Source organism: Synchiropus splendidus, chromosome 13 (genome assembly GCF_027744825.2).
Source record: "Synchiropus splendidus isolate RoL2022-P1 chromosome 13, RoL_Sspl_1.0, whole genome shotgun sequence".
Taxonomy (NCBI): domain Eukaryota; kingdom Metazoa; phylum Chordata; class Actinopteri; order Syngnathiformes; family Callionymidae; genus Synchiropus; species Synchiropus splendidus.
In genome coordinates this window covers 5,534,720-5,553,401 of record NC_071346.1, presented here as the reverse complement: position 1 = coordinate 5,553,401, position 18,682 = coordinate 5,534,720, and the positions used below count along the sequence as shown (strand labels likewise).

Sequence of the window (18,682 nt, the reverse complement as noted above, 5' to 3'; positions counted from 1 at the left end):
CTGGTCTCGGTGGCCTCTGCGTGGCCCCTCCAATCTAATCTCAGCTGCCCGATTTAGCAAGGCCCAACGAGCGGTTAGGAAACACAGAAAAAAAGAAGGCGGCGATTAAATGGACGACAGCAAACTCAAATGTCACGTCACAATTGTGTTTCAGTGAAGAACGACACGGGTGACGTCACATGTTTGCCCTGAGCCTGTAAGTTCTCCGTCCAGAAAAGTTAGTCACCGAGCAGCGCTCCTGTAATTTTGCCTGTCAGTTCGCCCCCTAGTGGCCAGTGAGTTATGCGTTAACAGATGCTCTTCCTTTTTTTTTCCTTTTTATGCTCAACTTTGGTCATTTGGTCAGAACAAGCAACAGAAGAAGCAGTGGTTAGTTGACTCTGCTTATTAAAGTTATTAAATAAATGAAGTAAAAACGTTATTCATAGTCATTTTTTCACCGCACCATTTTTATTAAATCTTCCACATGAGATATTTGTGTGATGAGTCATTTGTAGGGAGAGTTTAAGTGCCTTGACTGAAGACCCCATTATAATACATTAAGCAGTTAAAAGGCACACAAACCGCACGCTCTCACTTCCTGTTAGTTCCAGAGAAACTGTCGGATCCAAAGTTAGACCCGACCGGAAGTTCAGTCACTGCCGTATATTTATTTAATGTTTGAAACGGGGACACTTCAGTCAGTCTCTTTTTTTTTTGAGCATCAACCAGACCATCTGCCGTTGCAGCCGGAGTGAGTCATCAATAGAGGATCTTTGAAAGGGGCGTGTTGGAGCGAGGGGGAGTCTCCCTCCGCTGCGATCCCTCACACAACTAGCGTCGCGCTCCGCTCGCAGACACTCGGACCTCACCTCCGTCCCTCTCTCCGGCCTCACTCGAGCACTGACAGCGGCGGCAGAGATGTCCGGGGCGGTGGCACCGAAGCGGCAGGACACGCGGAAATTCTTCGAGAACCTGTCGGGGGACGGCAAGTCCATCGCGGTGCTGACGAGCGGCGGAGATGCTCAAGGTACCGGAGCACTGCCACACACACACTCAGATTTGTTGATTTATTTGAGCGATATTTGGTTTATTTCCGGGTTGAATCTGAACAAAACAGCCTGCAATTGATTTGTCTTAACATTTCCGCTAAAAAAACTCAAACTCTGTTTTTCATTTCCGCTGTCAACCGACCTTCAACCTATTCATTCAACTTCATCTGAAAATCTCTCCTCGAGCCCGTCAGCTCTTACGCAACAGATGGGTTCATCCTCACGGATGGTTGATCAGAAATAACTTGAATGAAAGCCAGGAAATGGCAAACTTGACGAGTAGTTAACGCGGGTTCTGATGTTTGTCCGCTGTTGCATAGTGAGAGTTCTTGACGTGATTTTCAAAGATTCTCTGGTAAAAGACGGGTTTATTTGTTCGATCAAATGCTCTCGACTGCACCAAATCGTGAGAAATATTGCTACAAATGTTGGGCCCCAACGTTCCGATGGAAACCGTCACAATAAAAGTGTGGCGAGAGGGAAAAGGGCGACGTGCTTTTACTCTGAAGCATCTTCCGATTGGGAGCGGTGGTGATGGCCGGCAGTGTGACTATGGCTTGAGGCGCCTACGTGAGGAGCAGCGATGCTGCAGTGATGCTGAGAACGGACCGGAAACTTCAGAGTTACTCGACGGTCCCGCTCATTGTGGAGCAGAACAGAGAACATGTCAGAGTTAGGGCCTGAAACCTCCAGGCCAGAAGGTTTCAGGAGGTCTTATTAGAGGGAGGTCTTGATCCAGTCTGGGTAGTACTGAGCCAGTTCTCACCCAGTTGCACCCTTGAAATAAACTGTCCCACACTAGAACTTCAGTCTGAGAACTGTTCTGCTGGCTTCATCATCTTCTCAGTTGTGGTTCTGACCCAAACAGTTTTCAGATGAGCTGTGTTTTGACGCTTGTTCTGGAGGCATCTTAGGTTCAATTTCCAGTGTCCAGGACTCACATTGGTGTCTTCTTGTTGTGACCTTGGTCATGATCAGAGAGAACCAGATGCCATAAGTCTGGTTCTTTCCAGAGGAACATGGCTCTCATGTTGAGCAGCTCTGCGGAGTCTGAGACTGGAGCTGTCGGAGCTCTGGCTGTTGCAGACTCTCAGTAGGACTCGGACCTCACTAACTACTTCCTGTGGCAGGCATGAACGCCGCCGTCCGAGCCGTGGTCCGGATGGGCATCTACGTGGGAGCGAAGGTCTACTTCATCCATGAGGTGAGGAGCGGTCTTTGCTGTCGCGGCATCTTCGAGTGAACATTTTCTCTCTCTCTCAGGGCTACCAGGGGATGGTGGACGGCGGCGACAACATCAAGGAGGCGACGTGGGAGAGCGTCTCCAGCATGTTGCAAGTGGTGAGTCACATGACCTCGCCTGGATTCTCTTGAGTTTGGCCTGCAACTCGACACCGAGGGCTAACTGCATTACAATGACTGATGTTTTCCTTGTGGGCTGAGACTGTAAAGATCCTCCATCCCGGCTCCCCAGGGCGGCACTGTGATCGGCAGCGCTCGCTGTAAAGAGTTCCGGACTCGAGAGGGTCGACTGAGAGCTGCGCGCAACCTGGTGGAGAAGAACATCACCAACCTGTGTGTGATCGGAGGAGACGGGAGTCTGACCGGTGCCAACCTGTTCAGGGAGGAGTGGAGCGGCCTGCTGGAGGAGCTGCGGCAGCAAGGTGGTGCCGACTGGTCTCCGTGAACTAGATATATAATTTATATTTCAGTGTTATTACAAAGAGCAGCAGAGAAGTAGTGATAGTAACTACAACACTGTGACAGTGGAATGTGTGGCATCATGCCGCTTCACCACTGAATCATGAGAGCGACGTGAATGAAAATATAACATAACAAGTCACTCCATAATCTCATGCGGCTCTGAATCCTGTTCACCTTCAGGTTTGATCGACGACGACACGGCGTGCAATAACTCGGTGCTGCACATCGTCGGCATGGTCGGCTCCATCGACAACGACTTTTGCGGCACCGACATGACCATCGGCACCGACTCGGCGCTGCACCGCATCATCGAGGTGGTGGACGCCATCATCACCACGGCACAGAGGTGAGCTCACGGGTTAACGGCGGCTCGCCGACGTTTGACGCCGAACCTGCCGTTCTCTTGTTCAGCCACCAGAGGACGTTCGTGTTGGAGGTGATGGGCCGGCACTGCGGGTGAGACCTGAGCGGCTCTGTTTGAGAGGCTGTGGATCACAGCGCTGCGTGTGCAGGTACCTGGCGATGGTCAGCGCTCTGGCGTGTGGCGCCGACTGGGTCTTCATCCCAGAGATGCCTCCAGAGGATGGCTGGGAGGACAACATGTGCCAGAAACTGTCCGAGGTAAAACTGAGAAGTCCTTGTTGCGACGGCGGGCGTGGAACACACCCACACTCACGGCTGCTGTGCCGTTCCAGAACCGGCAGGAGAGGAAGCGCCTGAACATCATCATCGTCGCCGAAGGAGCCATTGACAGCCACAACAAGCCGATCACGCCGGACTACATCAAGGAGGTGACGACAGTTGGTGCTGTGTGTCGCCATGAGACGGTGAAAATGATCTTTCTTGGTCATGTGACTCCAGCTGGTGGTGCGGCGTCTTGGCTTCGACACTCGCGTCACCATCCTGGGCCATGTGCAGCGTGGAGGGACGCCGTCTGCCTTTGACCGGATCCTGGTGCGTCCCACACCTGATTTTGCTAGCCTTGCTAACAACAACACTTCTGTTTCGCGTGACACTGTTGCGGGACTTTCATCATTTGTTTTGACCTTCAAACGACCTGCAGGCCAGTCGTATGGGCGTGGAGGCGGTGTTAGCGCTGCTGGAGGCCTCCGCCGACACGCCGGCGTGTGTTGTGTCTCTGGTGGGAAACCAGGCTGTCCGACTGCCCCTGATGGAGTGTGTTCAGATGGTGAGTGTGCCGCCTCTTCACCAAACCTTTGTAGAATGGGAGGAAACCAGAGCTCGACTCGACAAACCAGATGTGTTCTGTTTTCAGACCCAGGAAGTCCAGAAGGCCATGGACGAGAAGAAGTTTGAGGAGGCTGTGAAGCTGCGCGGCAGGTGAAGTCCCCACCTCTGTGAATACATCCTGCAAACAGTCCCTTGCTGAGGGAGAATCCATCCCTCATTTCTCTCTCATCCCAGGAGCTTCGAGAACAACCTCATCACCTACCGCCTCCTCTCAAATCGCAATGTTGATGCTGAGCTTCCAAATGTGAGTCAATGTGGGGTCGACGCGCGTGAACCATCTTCGGGCCTTCGCTAACTCTGGGCTGTGGGTTTGATTCCCAGAGCTCCTTCAATGTGGCGGTGCTGAATGTGGGTGCTCCGGCGGCTGGGATGAACGCCGCTGTGCGCTCGGCGGTGAGAGTAGGAATCGCAGAGGGTCACAAGATGTTCGCTGTGAACGACGGCTTTGAGGGATTCTACAAGGGACAGGTGAGGCTAGCATGACACCCTCGGTCCACGTCCTGTTCGCCTGTCTACTCAGTACAGTAGGAGTCTGCGGGTCCGCAGGTCGTCTGTTTGGGACCACGTTCAAGCAAATTCCTTCCAGAAGATAAGAGCATTCCGCTGCGGTCGGAGTGACGCGAGACACTCGCGAGTGTCAGATAGCAATGTGTCGCGTTTGAATAGCCGCCAAAATTTCTTTAAAAAAAGTTTTGCTGGTGACGTTTTGCAATAACACTGGTGGAGAAACACATCCAGTGAACAATGGTGGCAGTTTGGGACCCGGACCTGGGTCACTTTTGAGGCAGGGAGCGTGTCTGAAGGTGTGTTTGTCCAGATCAAGGAGATCAAATGGGGGGATGTCGGCGGCTGGACCGGCCAGGGAGGCTCCCTGCTGGGCACCAAGAGGTGGGAACATTAGTCAGATGATGAGCTCCCTGTGGCGCCCCCTGCTGACTGGTGTCGGTCTTCCAGAACTCTTCCTGGGAAACATCTGGACCAGATAGCGGAGCAGATGAGGATCAACAACATCAACGCTCTGCTTGTCATCGGAGGCTTCGAGGTAGCGAGGTTCCAATTCTGGTCTCCCACATTCACCTGCCATTTTGTTTGTGTCAAAGTTCCAGTTCGTGTTCCCGCCCACACCATCCCGCTCGTGTTCCACGTAGCTAGCACGGTCCTGTCTGCGTGTTCCCGCCCCGTCCTCCCATCTGCACCTTAGCTTCCTGCCTTGCTCATTGGCTCCTGCTGGCGTGTTCCCAGGCTTACGCTCCCCTGGCACTTGCTCCCATCCATCGTGTGTCCTGTTTCCATCCACACGCTCCCTGACTGTCGAATATGAGCGATAAGTCTCTTCCTGCCGCAGGCTTACGTGGGTTTACTGGAACTTTCCGCGGCCAGAGACAAGTACAGCGAATTCTGCGTGCCCATGGTTATGGTCCCGGCCACGGTTTCCAACAACATTCCCGGGTCCGACCTCAGCATTGGCTCGGATACCGCTCTGAACGCCATTACTGATGTAAGTGCGCCAAGGTGGAGGAGGGTTGTCGGGGGCAGGGGGCAGGCAGCTCGCTTCCAGTCCGGATTACAAGACTCTTCACGAGTCAAGATGCTTTTAGTTGATGATTCTGGAAAGCTTTCAGTCGGACTCCCTGGATAGCAAAGTTGGATCGTGAGAGTTCGCCGTCCCGGCGCTGAGGAGGGAGGTCACATGACCGCAGCATGTTGTTGTTGGACTCGACAGGCTCTGTTTGTTGTGAAAACTTTGCCCCGGTGTCGTCTTCGACCTGAACCACCGGGTCAGGACACCAGCTCCCCACGTACACGTTGTCACCTGACCTCGATCTGCCAGCCAATCAAAAGCCGCGGAGCACACACCTTAGCTTGGGTCCACTGGCCTTAGGAGCCGCCTGGACTGAACCAGAACTCTGTAGTCGTGTCACATCACCGACCCAGTTTCTCCTCTTCAGGGATTAGTGCTGGTGTCAGATTAAGGCTTTGCGAGCCAAAGACACTCCACACAGAGAGACACAACACTATCACCAACAAAACCTTTCATCTTGTGTTGCTAACATGGCGCCACAAGAATATCGCGATTTACCGTCGTATTGCTGCGATAACCAGACACAAACGTCAAAACAAACGCAGGATCAATCCCATCACACACGCATCACCACCCCCCCCCCCGGGGTCTAACTGTATCTGGCGACCATCAGGCTCTAGAGTGTCTGCTGGAGCTGTACGAGGCGCGAGCCAACTATGAGGAGTTTTGTGTCCCGATGTGCATGCTGCCCGCCACCATTAGTAACAATGTTCCCGGCACTGACCTCTGTCTGGGCGCCGACACGGCCATCAACACCATCGTGGAGGTAAGGCCAACTGCTGACTCCAGCCAACATGTCCTGCGTGATCACTAATATTTCCAATATCTTGAGATGGACTAACTTTTGAGAGATTATTTCTGAAGGAGAAAAAGTTGTTTGACAACAGTTAGCATTGGTAGCTCCAACATACGAAACAGTAACATACAGACAAGGCTTCTAAAATGATCATGTTAGTTTGAAAGCTTCAGGTTTGTCACAATCTCCAGCGGCTGCACAGCGCCCCCTCGTGTCTGTGCTGTTGAGGGCCATCGAGGACTCGGGTCTGGACTTTCCAGAAGATCAGTCTCGATGACCCTCAGACCATTTCCGGGTCGCCTCACCGTCTCCTGTCCCTGCAGACGTGCGACCGCATCAAGCAGTCAGCTAGCGGCACCAAGCGGCGCGTCTTCATCATCGAGACGATGGGCGGCTACTGCGGTTACCTGGCCACGGTTGGGGGTCTGGCCGCCGGAGCCGACACCGTCTTCATCTACGAGGAACCCTTCGACATCAGAGATCTGCAGGTCTGAGCTCTGTACATGACTCTGGGGGCGACATCACTGCCGCAGGAAGTTAGTGCTCACCTGACTTTCATGTCCAGGGTAACGTGGAGCACCTGACTCAAAAGATGAAGACGAGCATCCAGCGAGGCTTGGTGCTCAGGTGAGAGACGTGTGTGTGTGTGTGTGTGAGGAAGTGTGTGTGATTTCTCTTTCATTTTCAGAAACGAGAACTGCAACGAGAACTTCACCACCGACTTCATCTACCAGCTCTACTCTGAGGAGGGACGAGGCGTGTTCGACTGCAGGAAGAACATCCTGGGACACATGCAGCAGGTGAAGTGGGGGGGGTGAGGAAAGATGAGAAAGAGAAGAGAGACTCAAGGTCAATACTGAACTGGTCACTTCCTGTCCTGGCCACAGGGTGGCGCTCCGTCTCCCTTCGACAGGAACTTCAGTACCAAGATAGCGGCAAAGGCGGTCCAGTGGATCACCAAGACCCTGAAGGACTCGATCAAAGGAGGTGAGCTTGAACCAGGTTGTTCGCTCCACCAGGTCACATGACCGTTCCCTCTCTCTTCAGGGCGGGTGTTTGCCAACTCCGCAGACAGCGCCTGCCTTCTGGGGATGAGGCGCCGCGCCCTGGTCTTCCAGCCCGTGTCACAACTTCGGGACGAGACCGACTTCGTGTAAGAAGCTTCGTCTGCAAAGGTCAACCGTCGCCAGGTCGTCTCACGGTTCTGTCTCCTCCCCGCAGCCACCGGATCCCGAAGGAGCAGTGGTGGCTGAAGCTCCGCCCCCTGATGAAGATCCTGGCCAAGTACAAGACGAGCTACGACGTGTCTGACTCGGGCCAGTTGGAACACGTGGCCCGCTTCAGAGCAAAGGAGAGTGACACGATGGCCAGCATCTGAACCGTGGGACCTCCGAGACCCGACCCAAGTCTGATGAGGGGGCGGCGGAGGTGACTCCTCCGGACCAGACCCGGCGCCCGGCTCAAGTCCCAGACTGGGGGGTTCTAAATATTTAATGAATATATAAACTAGAGTTTAAAATATTGTCAGAAGGTTTCATGTTCAAGTCTCGTGTCGCTCAAACGTCCGCTGCTTCATGTCAAGACTGTTCTGCTGGACAAACCTTCGAGCCGTCTTCGTTCGTGAGTCCACCGCTGCTGTGGTGATCATGTGACTGTGTGTAACTTCCCCCGTGTGTCTCAATAATAAAGTGTTTGTGTCGACATGAAAACAAGTGTGTTCCAGAGAGAGACAATGTTGGGTCAAAGAGAGCGATGAAGAAAAACATGAGTCGGGATCAGAGTGTGACTTATCAGTCATGTTAGCATGAATCCGGCAGAACCGAGCCCAGTCGGGTCGGGTCGTCTCTGAGGCAGTGGTGCGTCTGTAGAGTTGATATAACAGGGTGAAAACTAACGGAGGATTACTTGAGGACCCAGGACGGGTCTCTGCTGATGGCCTGGTTCTCTGGGCCGAGGATGGTGACGCCGGTGGTCTTCTGACCCGCCCCCAGATACCTGCGCAGAACCAGACCCGGTGAATCCCAGCAGGACCGTGACGTCGCAGCGTGGTGGCGGACTCACCTGTCGGCGGCGTCCAGCAGGTTCTGGTGACTGACGGCGAAGAGTCTCTCTCTGTGTTGCTGCCTGATCTGGTCCGTGAGCCCGCTGAAGAACCGGCTCATCCCTGGCCAGAGTCCCAGAGTCAGAACCTCAGGAAACAGCATGACATGAGCGGCACTCACCTTTATCTGACGGGGCGACAGGCGAGTCCACGGTGGAGAAGACGGACAGTTTGGCTTCTTCGATGTCCTGCTGGGTGAAGTGACCAGCCCGGGCCCAGTCCACGCCACGGCGGAACGCTGAGAGGGTCTGAACAGAGTTGGGGTCTCTGCAGAGCGGCGGAGAGTGAGGCGGCGGGTGAGACAGGCAGGCGAATGAGAACACACCTGTACGAGTAGAAGGAGAAGAGGCCGCCAGCCATCCTGGCCCCGCCACCGTAAGCTCCGCCCTTCTCCCGGATCTCTCCGTGCAGGAACTTGGCCGTCATCATCCTGGCCAGCACGCAGAGGCTGCAGGGACCAGACAGCAGCTTCACTACAGCCTCGGTTTGAAGAACGCCGGCGGCCTCACCTGGCATAGTCCTCATGGCAGAAGGGAACCGTGCGAACCGTCTCGCTGACGAAGTTGACAGGGAACGGCAGCTGGAAGAAGGTCTTCATGGGACACGGCCGGAAGTTGGGCTCCTGGGACGGGAGAGACGTTGAGGACAAGCATCCTCACCCCCCACAGTTGAGCTGGGACTCACCGAGACCAGACTCCGACTCATTCCAGAGTTACCCTGGGGGTCCAGTGGGCGCTGCAGACGTCCACAGAGATGGAGTTATCTGACTGGAGAGTAACTCCGACCGCTGACCGCTCACCTGCACGATACTGGGACGCACAGGTTTGCGCAGCTTCCTGTTTCCAGCCACGTCTGTCATGAAGGTCTCCAGATGCCCCAGCGAGTCGGCCATCTTCTGAGGCGTCGCGTTGATGGAACATCTGGAGGAGATACAAGTCAGTAACATGACATCAGAGGGCCTGTTGAGGACGCAAGTCACCTCATGTTCTCGGGGTTCAGGAGGTGCTTCTTGATCCTGGACAGTGTTCGGGTGACCTGACTCAGGTCCGACATCTCCGCGACCCGCTTCATGAACTTCACCTGGAGGAGGAGAGCAGCTGTGAGAGGCTGAGGACCAGGAGAGACACTTCTGCTGCTGCATCTGGGAGTCTCATGGTCAGTACCTGGTCCATCCCGCCGAAGGTCTCCTGCAGGTCACCTGCCGGGGTCAGGTGACGGCCTGCCCGGGTCATGGCGTACATGTGACCAGAGTAGGAGATCCCGTTGGCCAACTCCTGCGCTGACATCATCACCAGAACACGGAGTCGCTCCACGTCCTCCAGGTGGGGACTGAAACAAGGTCAGGGTTTAGACAATGGTCCAGGAACCGGGAAGAGCAGCCGCTGAGGTCACCTGTTGAAGATGTCTCTCCAGAGTCCAAACATGTGAGGAAGGTTCTGGTCCAGGCAGGAGGAGAAGAGGACCACCCCCTGGAGCACAGATGGATGCAACAGCTCTCGATTCAAAGTCTCTGTCCAGACCCTGGTCTTCTTTTAGTCCTGACCCAGTTGACTGACCTGCTCGTACATGTCCAGCTGGGTGGAGTCGGGGATGACCTGGGTGGAGACCGACATGCCACCGGTCCTCAGCTCCATCTGCTGGGCCTGCTGCCTGTAGTCCATATCTCCAGAGCCCATCCTGAGGAGGAGCAGCAGGACTTGGGATCAGGGAGGAGTGAACAGGGCGAGGAGGTCTCGCACACAAACCTACTTGGTGATGACGCTACAGAAGAGCGGCACGTAGAGCTTCAGGTCATCGGACAGGGTGTTGAGGCTGCACATGGCCCGGAAGTAGACCAGACCGTTGGTGGGCTGCTCACACAGCTGGACCGGAACCCCTCCTGCGGTCATGAGAACGATGCCCAGAGCTTCAGCATGACACAGGGGCACTGTGAGCGGCGGCGGCGGGAACCTGCGGTGCTGATGTGCACGGGAGTGAGCGGGATCTCCGGCTGGATGTCGGAGAGCTTGAGAGCCGGGAGACAGGAAGCGTCCTGAGGTTTACTCTGGAGCTCCAGCAGCTGCAGACCTGCGAGAGACGGGGACACGTGAGGAACAGCAGGAGGCGCTCATGGTCACATTTCTTCTACGGTCCTCACCCTTCTCGTAGATCTCCTGGCGGTCACTCTGGGACAGATCCTGGACCTTCTTCTGGAGCTTCTCCTCTTCTGCTCTGGCTTGTTTGTCTAGGAAGTTTTCATCAGGACTCATGGACAGCGTCAGTCTGTGTGTGTTCTTCTGCAGCACAAACCCCAACAACCTCCATGAGACTGACGACAAGTCACAACCTCAGATCCACAGCTCTTAACTGCTCACCTTGAAGTAGTGCGCCACCTTCTCCTGGAGGAAACGAGGGTTCTCCTTCAGTGCCCCCCGGAACTTGTCCACGCTCTGGCTGATCTTCAGCAGCTCCACAGGGTCTCCATCGTGGTTCCACGGTGACGCGATGTACTGACAGACAGGACAGAAGTCAGCGACTGTGTGACCTGCTCTTCCTACAGCAACAATTCACTAGTATGCTCCACTCAACTCTGCCCTCTGCTGGTACAACTCTCTCGGCTACGCATCAATAAAAGACAAAAAAAGACTTCAAAAACTCCAGATGAAAATGCAATTAAAAAAAACCTTTAAAATGTTAATTAAAAATTACACAAATAATAAAACAATGTTTAGTCTTTAAAAGGAGAAAAAAAACTTTCAAAATAACTGAAAAATATACACAAAATAAAAATGTAAAAATACGGAAAAGCAGTACACAAAATAAAATAAATCAAATAAAAAAAGAATAGATAAAGAATTTGTCAACCTGAATATTAACAAATACAGAATAAAAATACAGATAACAATAAAATAAATAAAAACTCGAATATTCAGATGAACACCCCAAAATCGTATTGCCAGGAAAAACATTAAAATTGAAGAAATTGGAGTGTCCTTGGCCAGTCTAGCTACTAGCCAGCAGATGGCGTTGTGTGCAGCTCACCGAGGCCAAAGCCAAGCCGAAGTTGGTGGACTGATGCTTCATCTGGATCTCTATCTTGTGCAGCAGCGCCTCGATCTGCTCGTCCTCGAAGCCATTCCTGAGAGGAGAAGCACACTGTCAGTGAGGCAGAGACAGAGACGGGAGAGGCAGCCAGAAGACTGGTGACAAAACAGTCAGAGATTTAACAGCACAGATGGTATAATCAAACAGGAGTCCTCACTCCTGCCGTGACAGAAACAGTTTAGTTTTACTTCTCTAGAAATTGTAACAGAGTGAGCCCTCGCTCTTTTTATTGCTCATAAAATCCAGAGCTCAAGCTCTTGCTCCTCACTGGCTGTCGACTGGTGACGGACACTCACTGGATGATGTCGTCCAGCGTGCGGGAGATGATGTCTTTGACCCGCTCGCCGTCCCCCTCGGCCATGCCCTGGAGCCCGATGCTGAAGGAAGCTTCTCTGGTGCTGCCGTCGAAGCTGCCGTGCGACACGTCAGTCATGCGACTGTCAGCGACGTGTTGAGGCTCGCTCACTCACCCGACCACCGAGGAGAAATCTGTGCCGATCTTGGGCTCGATGAGCGCTCGGTAAAAAGGCGAGTTGGGGCCGGAGATCATCAGAGAGGAGAGCAGGTTGAGAGTGAAGCTCTCGAAGGTGTCGGTGATGCTGATGAGGAGATGAGATTTTAGGGGACAGTAATGAGGAGGTTGGGGTGGTGGGTTTCGTACTCTCCCAGCAGGTAGCTGACACACAGCGTGTTCTGTCGGGCCGGGTCAGGAGCCAGAGCGTCGGGGTTGCAGGTCACATGGTCTTCTCTCTGCGAGAGGAGGATACGGCAGGTGAGACACGTGGCTCAGGCTTGAGTGATGGAGTGCAGCGAGGGTGCAGACCGGGCAGCTCCAGCGTGGCTGGTGAGGGACCTCAGTGTTCGGGTCGATGCGGTGGAACTTGGAGAGAGCCTCTTCGTGGATCTGCTGCAGGTGCTGCTCCAGAGGCAGGTCTCCGTACGTGAAGAACCTGAGGAACATGTCGGCTCATCAAACCCACTGTGGAGGTCGTGAGCTGCCACCACGGAGGGACCAAACCTGGCGTTGCTCGGGTGGTAGTGGGTGGCATGGAAGCGTCGCAGCTGCTCCCAGGTCAGGTCCGGGATGGCCAGCGGCTCTCCTCCGGACACCACCGAGTACGTGTGGTCGGGATGCAGCTTGTTCTGCAGGTGCTGCGCGTACAGACTCTCATTGTTGGACTGGAAGCAAAGACATCATCACACACCTGCAACCCACGTGGCAACCGAGCGCAGACCTACAAAGGCTCCCTTCATCTCATTGAAGACCACGCCCTTGAACACCAGCGTGGACTCGGGGTCCGTGGGGTTCTCGTTCTCCAGCCTCCAACCCTCCTGCCTGAGGGCCGCATATGCTCACATCACCAGCATCCTAACACCCGGGGCTGAGCACAACTCCACTCACCAGAAGTCCAGCTCACGTAAACAAGGGAAGAACACTGCGTCCAGGTAGACAGAGAGAAGATTCTGGAAGTCTTTTCCGTTCTGAGTCGAGAAAGGATACATGGTGTAGTCGCTGGCTGCTCCGGAGAAACACAGCATGAGAACCACAGAACCAGCACTTGAGCAGTAGTTTTTCATGAGCTTCACACACAACCGTGCAGGAGGACAACCTGTGAAGGCGTTCATGAAGGTGGACAGGGATCTGTTGAGCATCTTGAAGAAGGGGTCTCTGCAGGGGAACTTGTGGGAGCCACACAGAACCGTGTGCTCCAGGATGTGCGGGACCCCAGTGCTGTCCATGGGGGTCGTCCTGAACTGGACACTACACACCAGACCAGGAAGAGAACCTGAGAAAGGGCAGGTCACATGACCCCTCATCTGTTGTCAGCTCACCTGAAGAGGTTGTTGGCGTCATCTCGGGCCGCGTGCAGGTATCGAGCTCCCGTCCCATCGTGACTCAACTTCACGGCGGCCAGGAACAAGTCTGGCACTTGGACCACCTGGAGGTCAGAACCCACACATTAGCTCTCAAGAGCCAAATGAGCCGAACCTTCCGAGTCAGAATAATTCCATAAATACCTCTTCAACTGTGAAGCCGTGGATTTTCTGTCCGCACTGATACTGCAGCGCTCGCTCCACAGCAGAAGTGCTCTTGAGCCTGCGTGACGCCAAACGTCGGTGGAAACTGCAGGAGAAACAAAAGGTTGGAAATAAAAACACCTGACTGATTCATGAGAATCAAAACCACGTGAAATGTTTGAATAAATGAACATCCTGCTGGAAAAAAAAATCTGTCACTCTGTCACACTAAACTCAAATAACAATAAACTCAAATAACAATAGCAAATGTTGAAGCTTGAACATGCATGAATGTCATATTGAAGCTCAGTTTACTGTACAAACCTTTCTTATTAAACCCATCGTTGGATAAATTCAATACATCATCGTGACTATGACTAAAGTTCGGATCAAATTGACAGAATTCCAAAATAATGACATGAGTCACGTGACCCACATAACCGTTAGAAACACTGAAAGAGAAATACATCTCCGTGTTTATTTGACCGGAAAACCGGTTCTCAGCGGTGACACTTGGAGGACTGATCACGTGTCTGAGCAGACTTTGAGGGACCCTCAGGTGTCAAGTTCGCTAACTCACCTTTGGATGAACGACTTTGTTTGCCGTAACATGTCTGCGTCCCTGGCGATGTCAGTCTATGAAAACGAGTGTTGTCGCCGCATGAACGAGTCGTTTCACAGAGTCCAGAGGAGTCACTTCATGATCTCGCACCAGTCCTCCGTTACCAGTGATGCCCGGCGCCCGGTGATGACGTTTTAGAATGCGAGCGGCTGGGTAGCAGAGTGATGACGTAGCACGAGTCTATTGGCTCTAAATCCAAGTGTGAAATAGACGTAATTTTAGCGCCAATTTGGTTCGTGACGTAGCAGATCACGATTGGTTATTAAAAGTGCGTCTGTACTCCACTGTAAACAACAGCGTCACATCAACTCCGGCAAATTATGACGTTTAATTCGCCAGCTACAGCGAAGCTACTTGGTCTGACGTCATCATCAATCGCAGGACCCCGCGATGAACCGACCACCCGAGCAAATCGGGCAGCGACACCGGCCCCGGAGGTGGGAGGGGGTGAGGGAGGGGGGGTCAGATGGTTTGGATGTCGGTCCGGTGAGGTGCGACGATCGCCGGTCCGCGTGCGTTTCTCTCCGTCACAGCCGCACTCTGTGGTCGCGGACTGTTTAAGTGTTTGTGCTGAATTTTTCTCCACGTGTTGGGAATGATGTTTCCAACAATTCACACTTTCGCAGTTGGGACTCGGGCGAAGATGCGAGATGGTTCCAGAGGACGGTTCGCGCGCGTGCGAGGGACGAGCTGACGAGCCCACGGCCGGTGAGTTGCCAGCTCGGGATGAGGAGGACGAGGAGGAAGAGGAAGGTACTGACTGCGGGAGGATGTTGCGCACTTGTATTTACCTCCCGAGTGAGTCACTGCTCCGCTTCAGTCTTGTGTTATCAAGTTTAAATCCTCAGGTCTCCGACAGGACCGGACGAGACCAGCATGGACACGTGATTCATCTTAATGGTGCCGAAGTGTGTTGTTGACCACAGACGCTGACGCACGAGCGTGTTTACTTCGCCGTCGCGTTCTTCTCCCCGCGTCACGATCAGAACTGCTGGAGTGTTTCTTTAGCTGTCGTGTCACTGTGGAGGGTCGAGGCCCGGAAGCTTCCATCTTTCCAGAAGTTTCTGTTTCATGCGCACTTTTTATTCTGATGTAAACAAACCGCTCCAGCTGCAGCGCGCCACTTCACCGCTGGGTGTCGTCATTTCACACATAATCCAATTAAATATCAACCTCAGCGCGTTTTTTTTATATTATTCGATTCGATTGATTATATATTGTCGATTGCGGAGACTGTGATTAATTTAGGCAATTAAGCAAAACAATGTGGATAAGTGAATGAATATAAAGTTGTTCATCATTTTCTGATCTTCAGAAATACCGTTTAGAAAATGCTAAATTGATACGAAGAATGAGACACGCTTGCTAACGAATTCCACAAATGGAAACCGGTTTATTATTGTACTGCTTTTTTTGTCAGCATCAATTAACTGCCATAAAACCCTGACAGCTGTCAATCACACGTCTCCTCACTTCTCGTCCAGGCCGTTCAACAGCGCCCTCTGGAGGAGCTGGTTTCAGCTGGTGGCTTAGAGTATGTCACCTGTCTAGCACCATCTGAAATCAGTGTTCTCCAATTGGGACGCTCCTCAGGACACGACTGAGATGTTGGTGCCGATGTCCCGACAAGGTTGACCGGCTTCATCTGGTGCTCAGAGTGAAGCAGGTCTAGCACCATTTGAAATCGGTTACTGTGGCGGACAAAACTCTGCGAAGAATCTCGAAGATATATATATATATATATATATATATATATATATATATATATATATATATATATATATATATATATATATATATATATATATATATATATATATATATATATATATATATATATATACACAATAGCAACAGTTGATGTGGTACTTGACATTAAGATGGACATCTGTGAGGTCAGCCAAACTGTGACAATAAAGAGTGAAACTGTTTCGATATGTTTTCTTTCTGACCTGCGCATATCACCGAAATCTGGGTGCGATTAGTAGCTACTGAATTGGGGAATGATCCAATGTTTCTGTATTATCATCTCACATATTTATTTTTCAAAAGCGCAACTCGATTGGTGACGTTGACGTTGGGAATGAAAAACTGCACGTGATGTCTCCGGCCTCTAGATGTCGCCAAAAGATTGCATTAATAAGAGACGTTCGAACCAGTCGGACTGCAGCACGTTTAACGTCACAGCTGCGCGAAAGACGTCAGTTTGTACAGACAAAGAACCATGTACCTGAACGCAACATTTTTTACGGGTAAATCTTCATTTCCATTTTCATGTCACGTCATTAATCCTACTCAAACGAGCCTAGGACCGCTATAGTTAGAATTTTCAGTTCAGAAACAGGTGACTCTGGAGCGCCAGGGAGGCTCCAGACTTGGGACTGAAACACAAACACAGTGAATAAATATTCCCTCATTAGAGCGCGGTATCAGCGGGGGGAGCGAGGAACCGGAGTGGAGTCTGGTAGAACTGGAGCGGCTCCATCCGTCAAGACCAAACATTCGTTTTGCATAGCTGACGCTAACGACCCGTCGTTGATGCTAAATGGCTTCATATTTTTGCTAATTGGACGAGTGCGTGCAGCTAATTAATGAGCAATTACCTGCTAATGAAGCATATTGATGAGTCAGCCGGCAATAAATGCGCCGCCGACTGTGAATTAGCATGTGAGGCTTGTTTCCTCTTTCATTTGGGCCGACCCGACTCGACGTGGGCCGCGTCTCGGTGGAGGAGAACAAGGCGAGACAGACTCCAGACGGCATTAAACTTACATGCAAGACATGACGACATCAGCATGAGGTCAGCTCAGCTTTTAGAGAGACGCTATGAATTATTTGGCTTCTGTGTTGAAGACAACGTGACCTCAATTTGAGGTGTTTTCCAACTCGGTGGAATTCTCATTCTTCCGCACTGTTTTTGTCATGTGTTGTGTCATTTCTTTGTTATTTTTTTCTGAAGGCTTTTCTTTTTAGTTTGTCAATTAAAAGCCATATATTTTTTCCCAGCTGAAATTGTTTACAACCCAACAGTCTGTCATCGTATTTTCTATTGTGTCTGAGGTCACATGATCATGTTCGCTAGCTAATAAGCTAGCTGTTTCAGGATGTAGCCATTAGCTCATGAATTCTTTCCAGCGAGGTTGTGGGTTCCATTCTATGGAGGGATATCTGAGCCATCGAGATTTGAATACAAAAAAACAAATTCGAATTCGAAAAAAAAATAATAATAATAATAATAATTCACAAAAATGATGTTTTGATGCCCTATTAATAAGGTTTGAATACAAAAAATGTACGTAGTATTTTAGAAGGTTTTCAATACAGCATGAAAATTAATAATTATATTCGAGTTAGTAATATAAAGTCGTTTTTTATGGTTTCACATTGTATTTACGAATTTGTGATCACAGAATCGTATGGTGTTTGATGGCAAGTTGCACCTTAAACAGCATGTAGACTGGAGCAGTGTGTTGTATCTGCACTTCCATCCACCTGACTAATCCACATAGTCGTGTGTTTTTACAGCATCACAACATCCGTGTTGCCAGTAAACATCACACCTCAAACAGTGGTTCTGAGTGCTGTCAGTCTTGATTCCTGACACGCCCCCAACGCCATTTCTGTGCTATCAGTTTTGAACTGGTAAAAAAAGAATTTGTAATCATAAAAAAATGGAATCTGAAAAAAACTTAAAATACAATTTGAAACCGAAAAACGACTTCTTTATTTTACATGATATTTTATTTTGTAAATCCAGTTATATAAATCATCACATGTCTCATGTGTTTGAAAATATCGCTATCACTTAGATCAAATTATAAATTTTCATACTGTATTGAAAACTTTTAAAATACTATGTAAATCTTTTTTTTTCTAACCTGAATAACAGGGCATCAAAACATAATTTTTCTCAAAGGATTTTTTTTTCGAATTCAGTTTGTTTTTTGTATTCAAATCTCGATGGCACAGATATCCCTCCATACAAGTCCTGTCTTGTTGCTGCTTCGACATTTTTTTTTGGTGGGTGAACTGGACTGAGAAGAGAAGGGAGAAGGAGCTCTCAGTTTGATTCCTGTGCTCTCCAGCGAACCCTTCTTCCTTGTCAGCGGCACGTGAGCCCTGCAGGTCTGGAAAGCTCCAGAACCCTTCAGCTTGATGGACGACCGCAGGAAGACTTTCTTCCTTCACGCCTCTCCTCTCACTCTTCTGCAGACGAAGCCGATGTCGTTCCTCGGCTGCAAATAAAACAAATAAATGTATTTTCTCATCAAAGCAATATGTAAATGACGGCGCTCTCGGGACGGCGCCTCCTGCAGGACTCTCCAGTTGCTCCTGCAGGCGCCGCTGAGGCGCGAATTTATGCCTTTAATTAAGAAAGTAGTGCGACCTCAGAGGGAAGTTACTCTGCTGCCAGTCACTCCCGGCAGCCGGGGGCTGAGGCTGGTGTTGGGGGTCGAGTGCGTTCACGAGGGTCTTGGGGTGCGTTTGAGGA

At 51.3% G+C, this 18,682-nt stretch overlaps 2 protein-coding genes across 4 annotated transcripts; one reads left to right on the top strand and one right to left on the bottom strand.

The window, feature by feature from the left end:
• Positions 1–753: 753 nt before the first annotated feature.
• LOC128769068 (ATP-dependent 6-phosphofructokinase, platelet type-like) lies at positions 754–8,060 on the top strand. 3 transcript variants are annotated; one of them, XM_053882357.1, is made up of 23 exons: positions 754–1,009; positions 2,162–2,235; positions 2,295–2,372; positions 2,506–2,695; positions 2,916–3,081; positions 3,147–3,191; positions 3,248–3,356; positions 3,431–3,526; positions 3,597–3,689; positions 3,799–3,924; positions 4,012–4,076; positions 4,161–4,230; positions 4,308–4,454; positions 4,804–4,874; positions 4,941–5,028; positions 5,332–5,484; positions 6,182–6,334; positions 6,688–6,852; positions 6,930–6,991; positions 7,053–7,164; positions 7,252–7,351; positions 7,412–7,517; positions 7,586–8,060. In XM_053882357.1, exons 1-23 carry the CDS (start codon positions 901–903, stop codon positions 7,740–7,742), a joined length of 2,535 nt encoding a protein of 844 aa, XP_053738332.1. In that variant the 5' UTR covers positions 754–900; the 3' UTR covers positions 7,743–8,060. The 3 variants fall into 3 exon arrangements, with proteins under 3 accessions (XP_053738332.1, XP_053738331.1, XP_053738330.1); XM_053882356.1 differs by lacking the exon at positions 5,332–5,484 and having other exon boundaries at positions 755–1,009; XM_053882355.1 differs by lacking the exon at positions 6,182–6,334 and having other exon boundaries at positions 759–1,009.
• Positions 6,128–14,313, bottom strand: pitrm1 (pitrilysin metallopeptidase 1). Its single transcript, XM_053882354.1, has 27 exons — positions 14,149–14,313; positions 13,569–13,674; positions 13,383–13,489; positions 13,160–13,311; positions 12,952–13,066; positions 12,789–12,885; positions 12,568–12,728; positions 12,373–12,499; positions 12,211–12,299; positions 12,020–12,148; positions 11,846–11,959; positions 11,487–11,583; positions 10,820–10,954; positions 10,603–10,741; positions 10,416–10,532; positions 10,215–10,344; positions 10,022–10,142; positions 9,858–9,934; positions 9,629–9,794; positions 9,445–9,545; positions 9,265–9,385; positions 9,150–9,200; positions 8,975–9,087; positions 8,791–8,913; positions 8,587–8,732; positions 8,426–8,528; positions 6,128–8,359 (listed from the first exon to the last, which is right to left on the bottom strand). Exons 1-27 carry the CDS (start codon positions 14,178–14,180, stop codon positions 8,266–8,268), a joined length of 3,063 nt encoding a protein of 1,020 aa, XP_053738329.1. The 5' UTR covers positions 14,181–14,313; the 3' UTR covers positions 6,128–8,265.
• Positions 14,314–18,682: the final 4,369 nt, after the last annotated feature.

Excerpts from the sequence above, each read along its gene's own strand:
- pitrm1 (XM_053882354.1), bottom strand. The coding sequence starts at position 14,180 with ATGTTACGGCAAACAAAGTCGTTCATCCAAAG. Across the intron at positions 12,300-12,372 it reads AGCCACGCTGGAGCTGCCCG|AGAGAAGACCATGTGACCTG; the intron begins GTCTGCACCCTC and ends CTCCTCTCGCAG. Across the intron at positions 10,955-11,486 it reads TCGGCTTGGCTTTGGCCTCG|TACATCGCGTCACCGTGGAA; the intron begins GTGAGCTGCACA and ends CCTGTCTGTCAG.
- LOC128769068 (XM_053882357.1), top strand. The coding sequence starts at position 901 with ATGTCCGGGGCGGTGGCACCGAAGCGGCAGGACACGCGGAAATTCTTC. Across the intron at positions 4,231-4,307 it reads TTGATGCTGAGCTTCCAAAT|AGCTCCTTCAATGTGGCGGT; the intron begins GTGAGTCAATGT and ends TTTGATTCCCAG. Across the intron at positions 4,455-4,803 it reads AGGGATTCTACAAGGGACAG|ATCAAGGAGATCAAATGGGG; the intron begins GTGAGGCTAGCA and ends GTGTTTGTCCAG.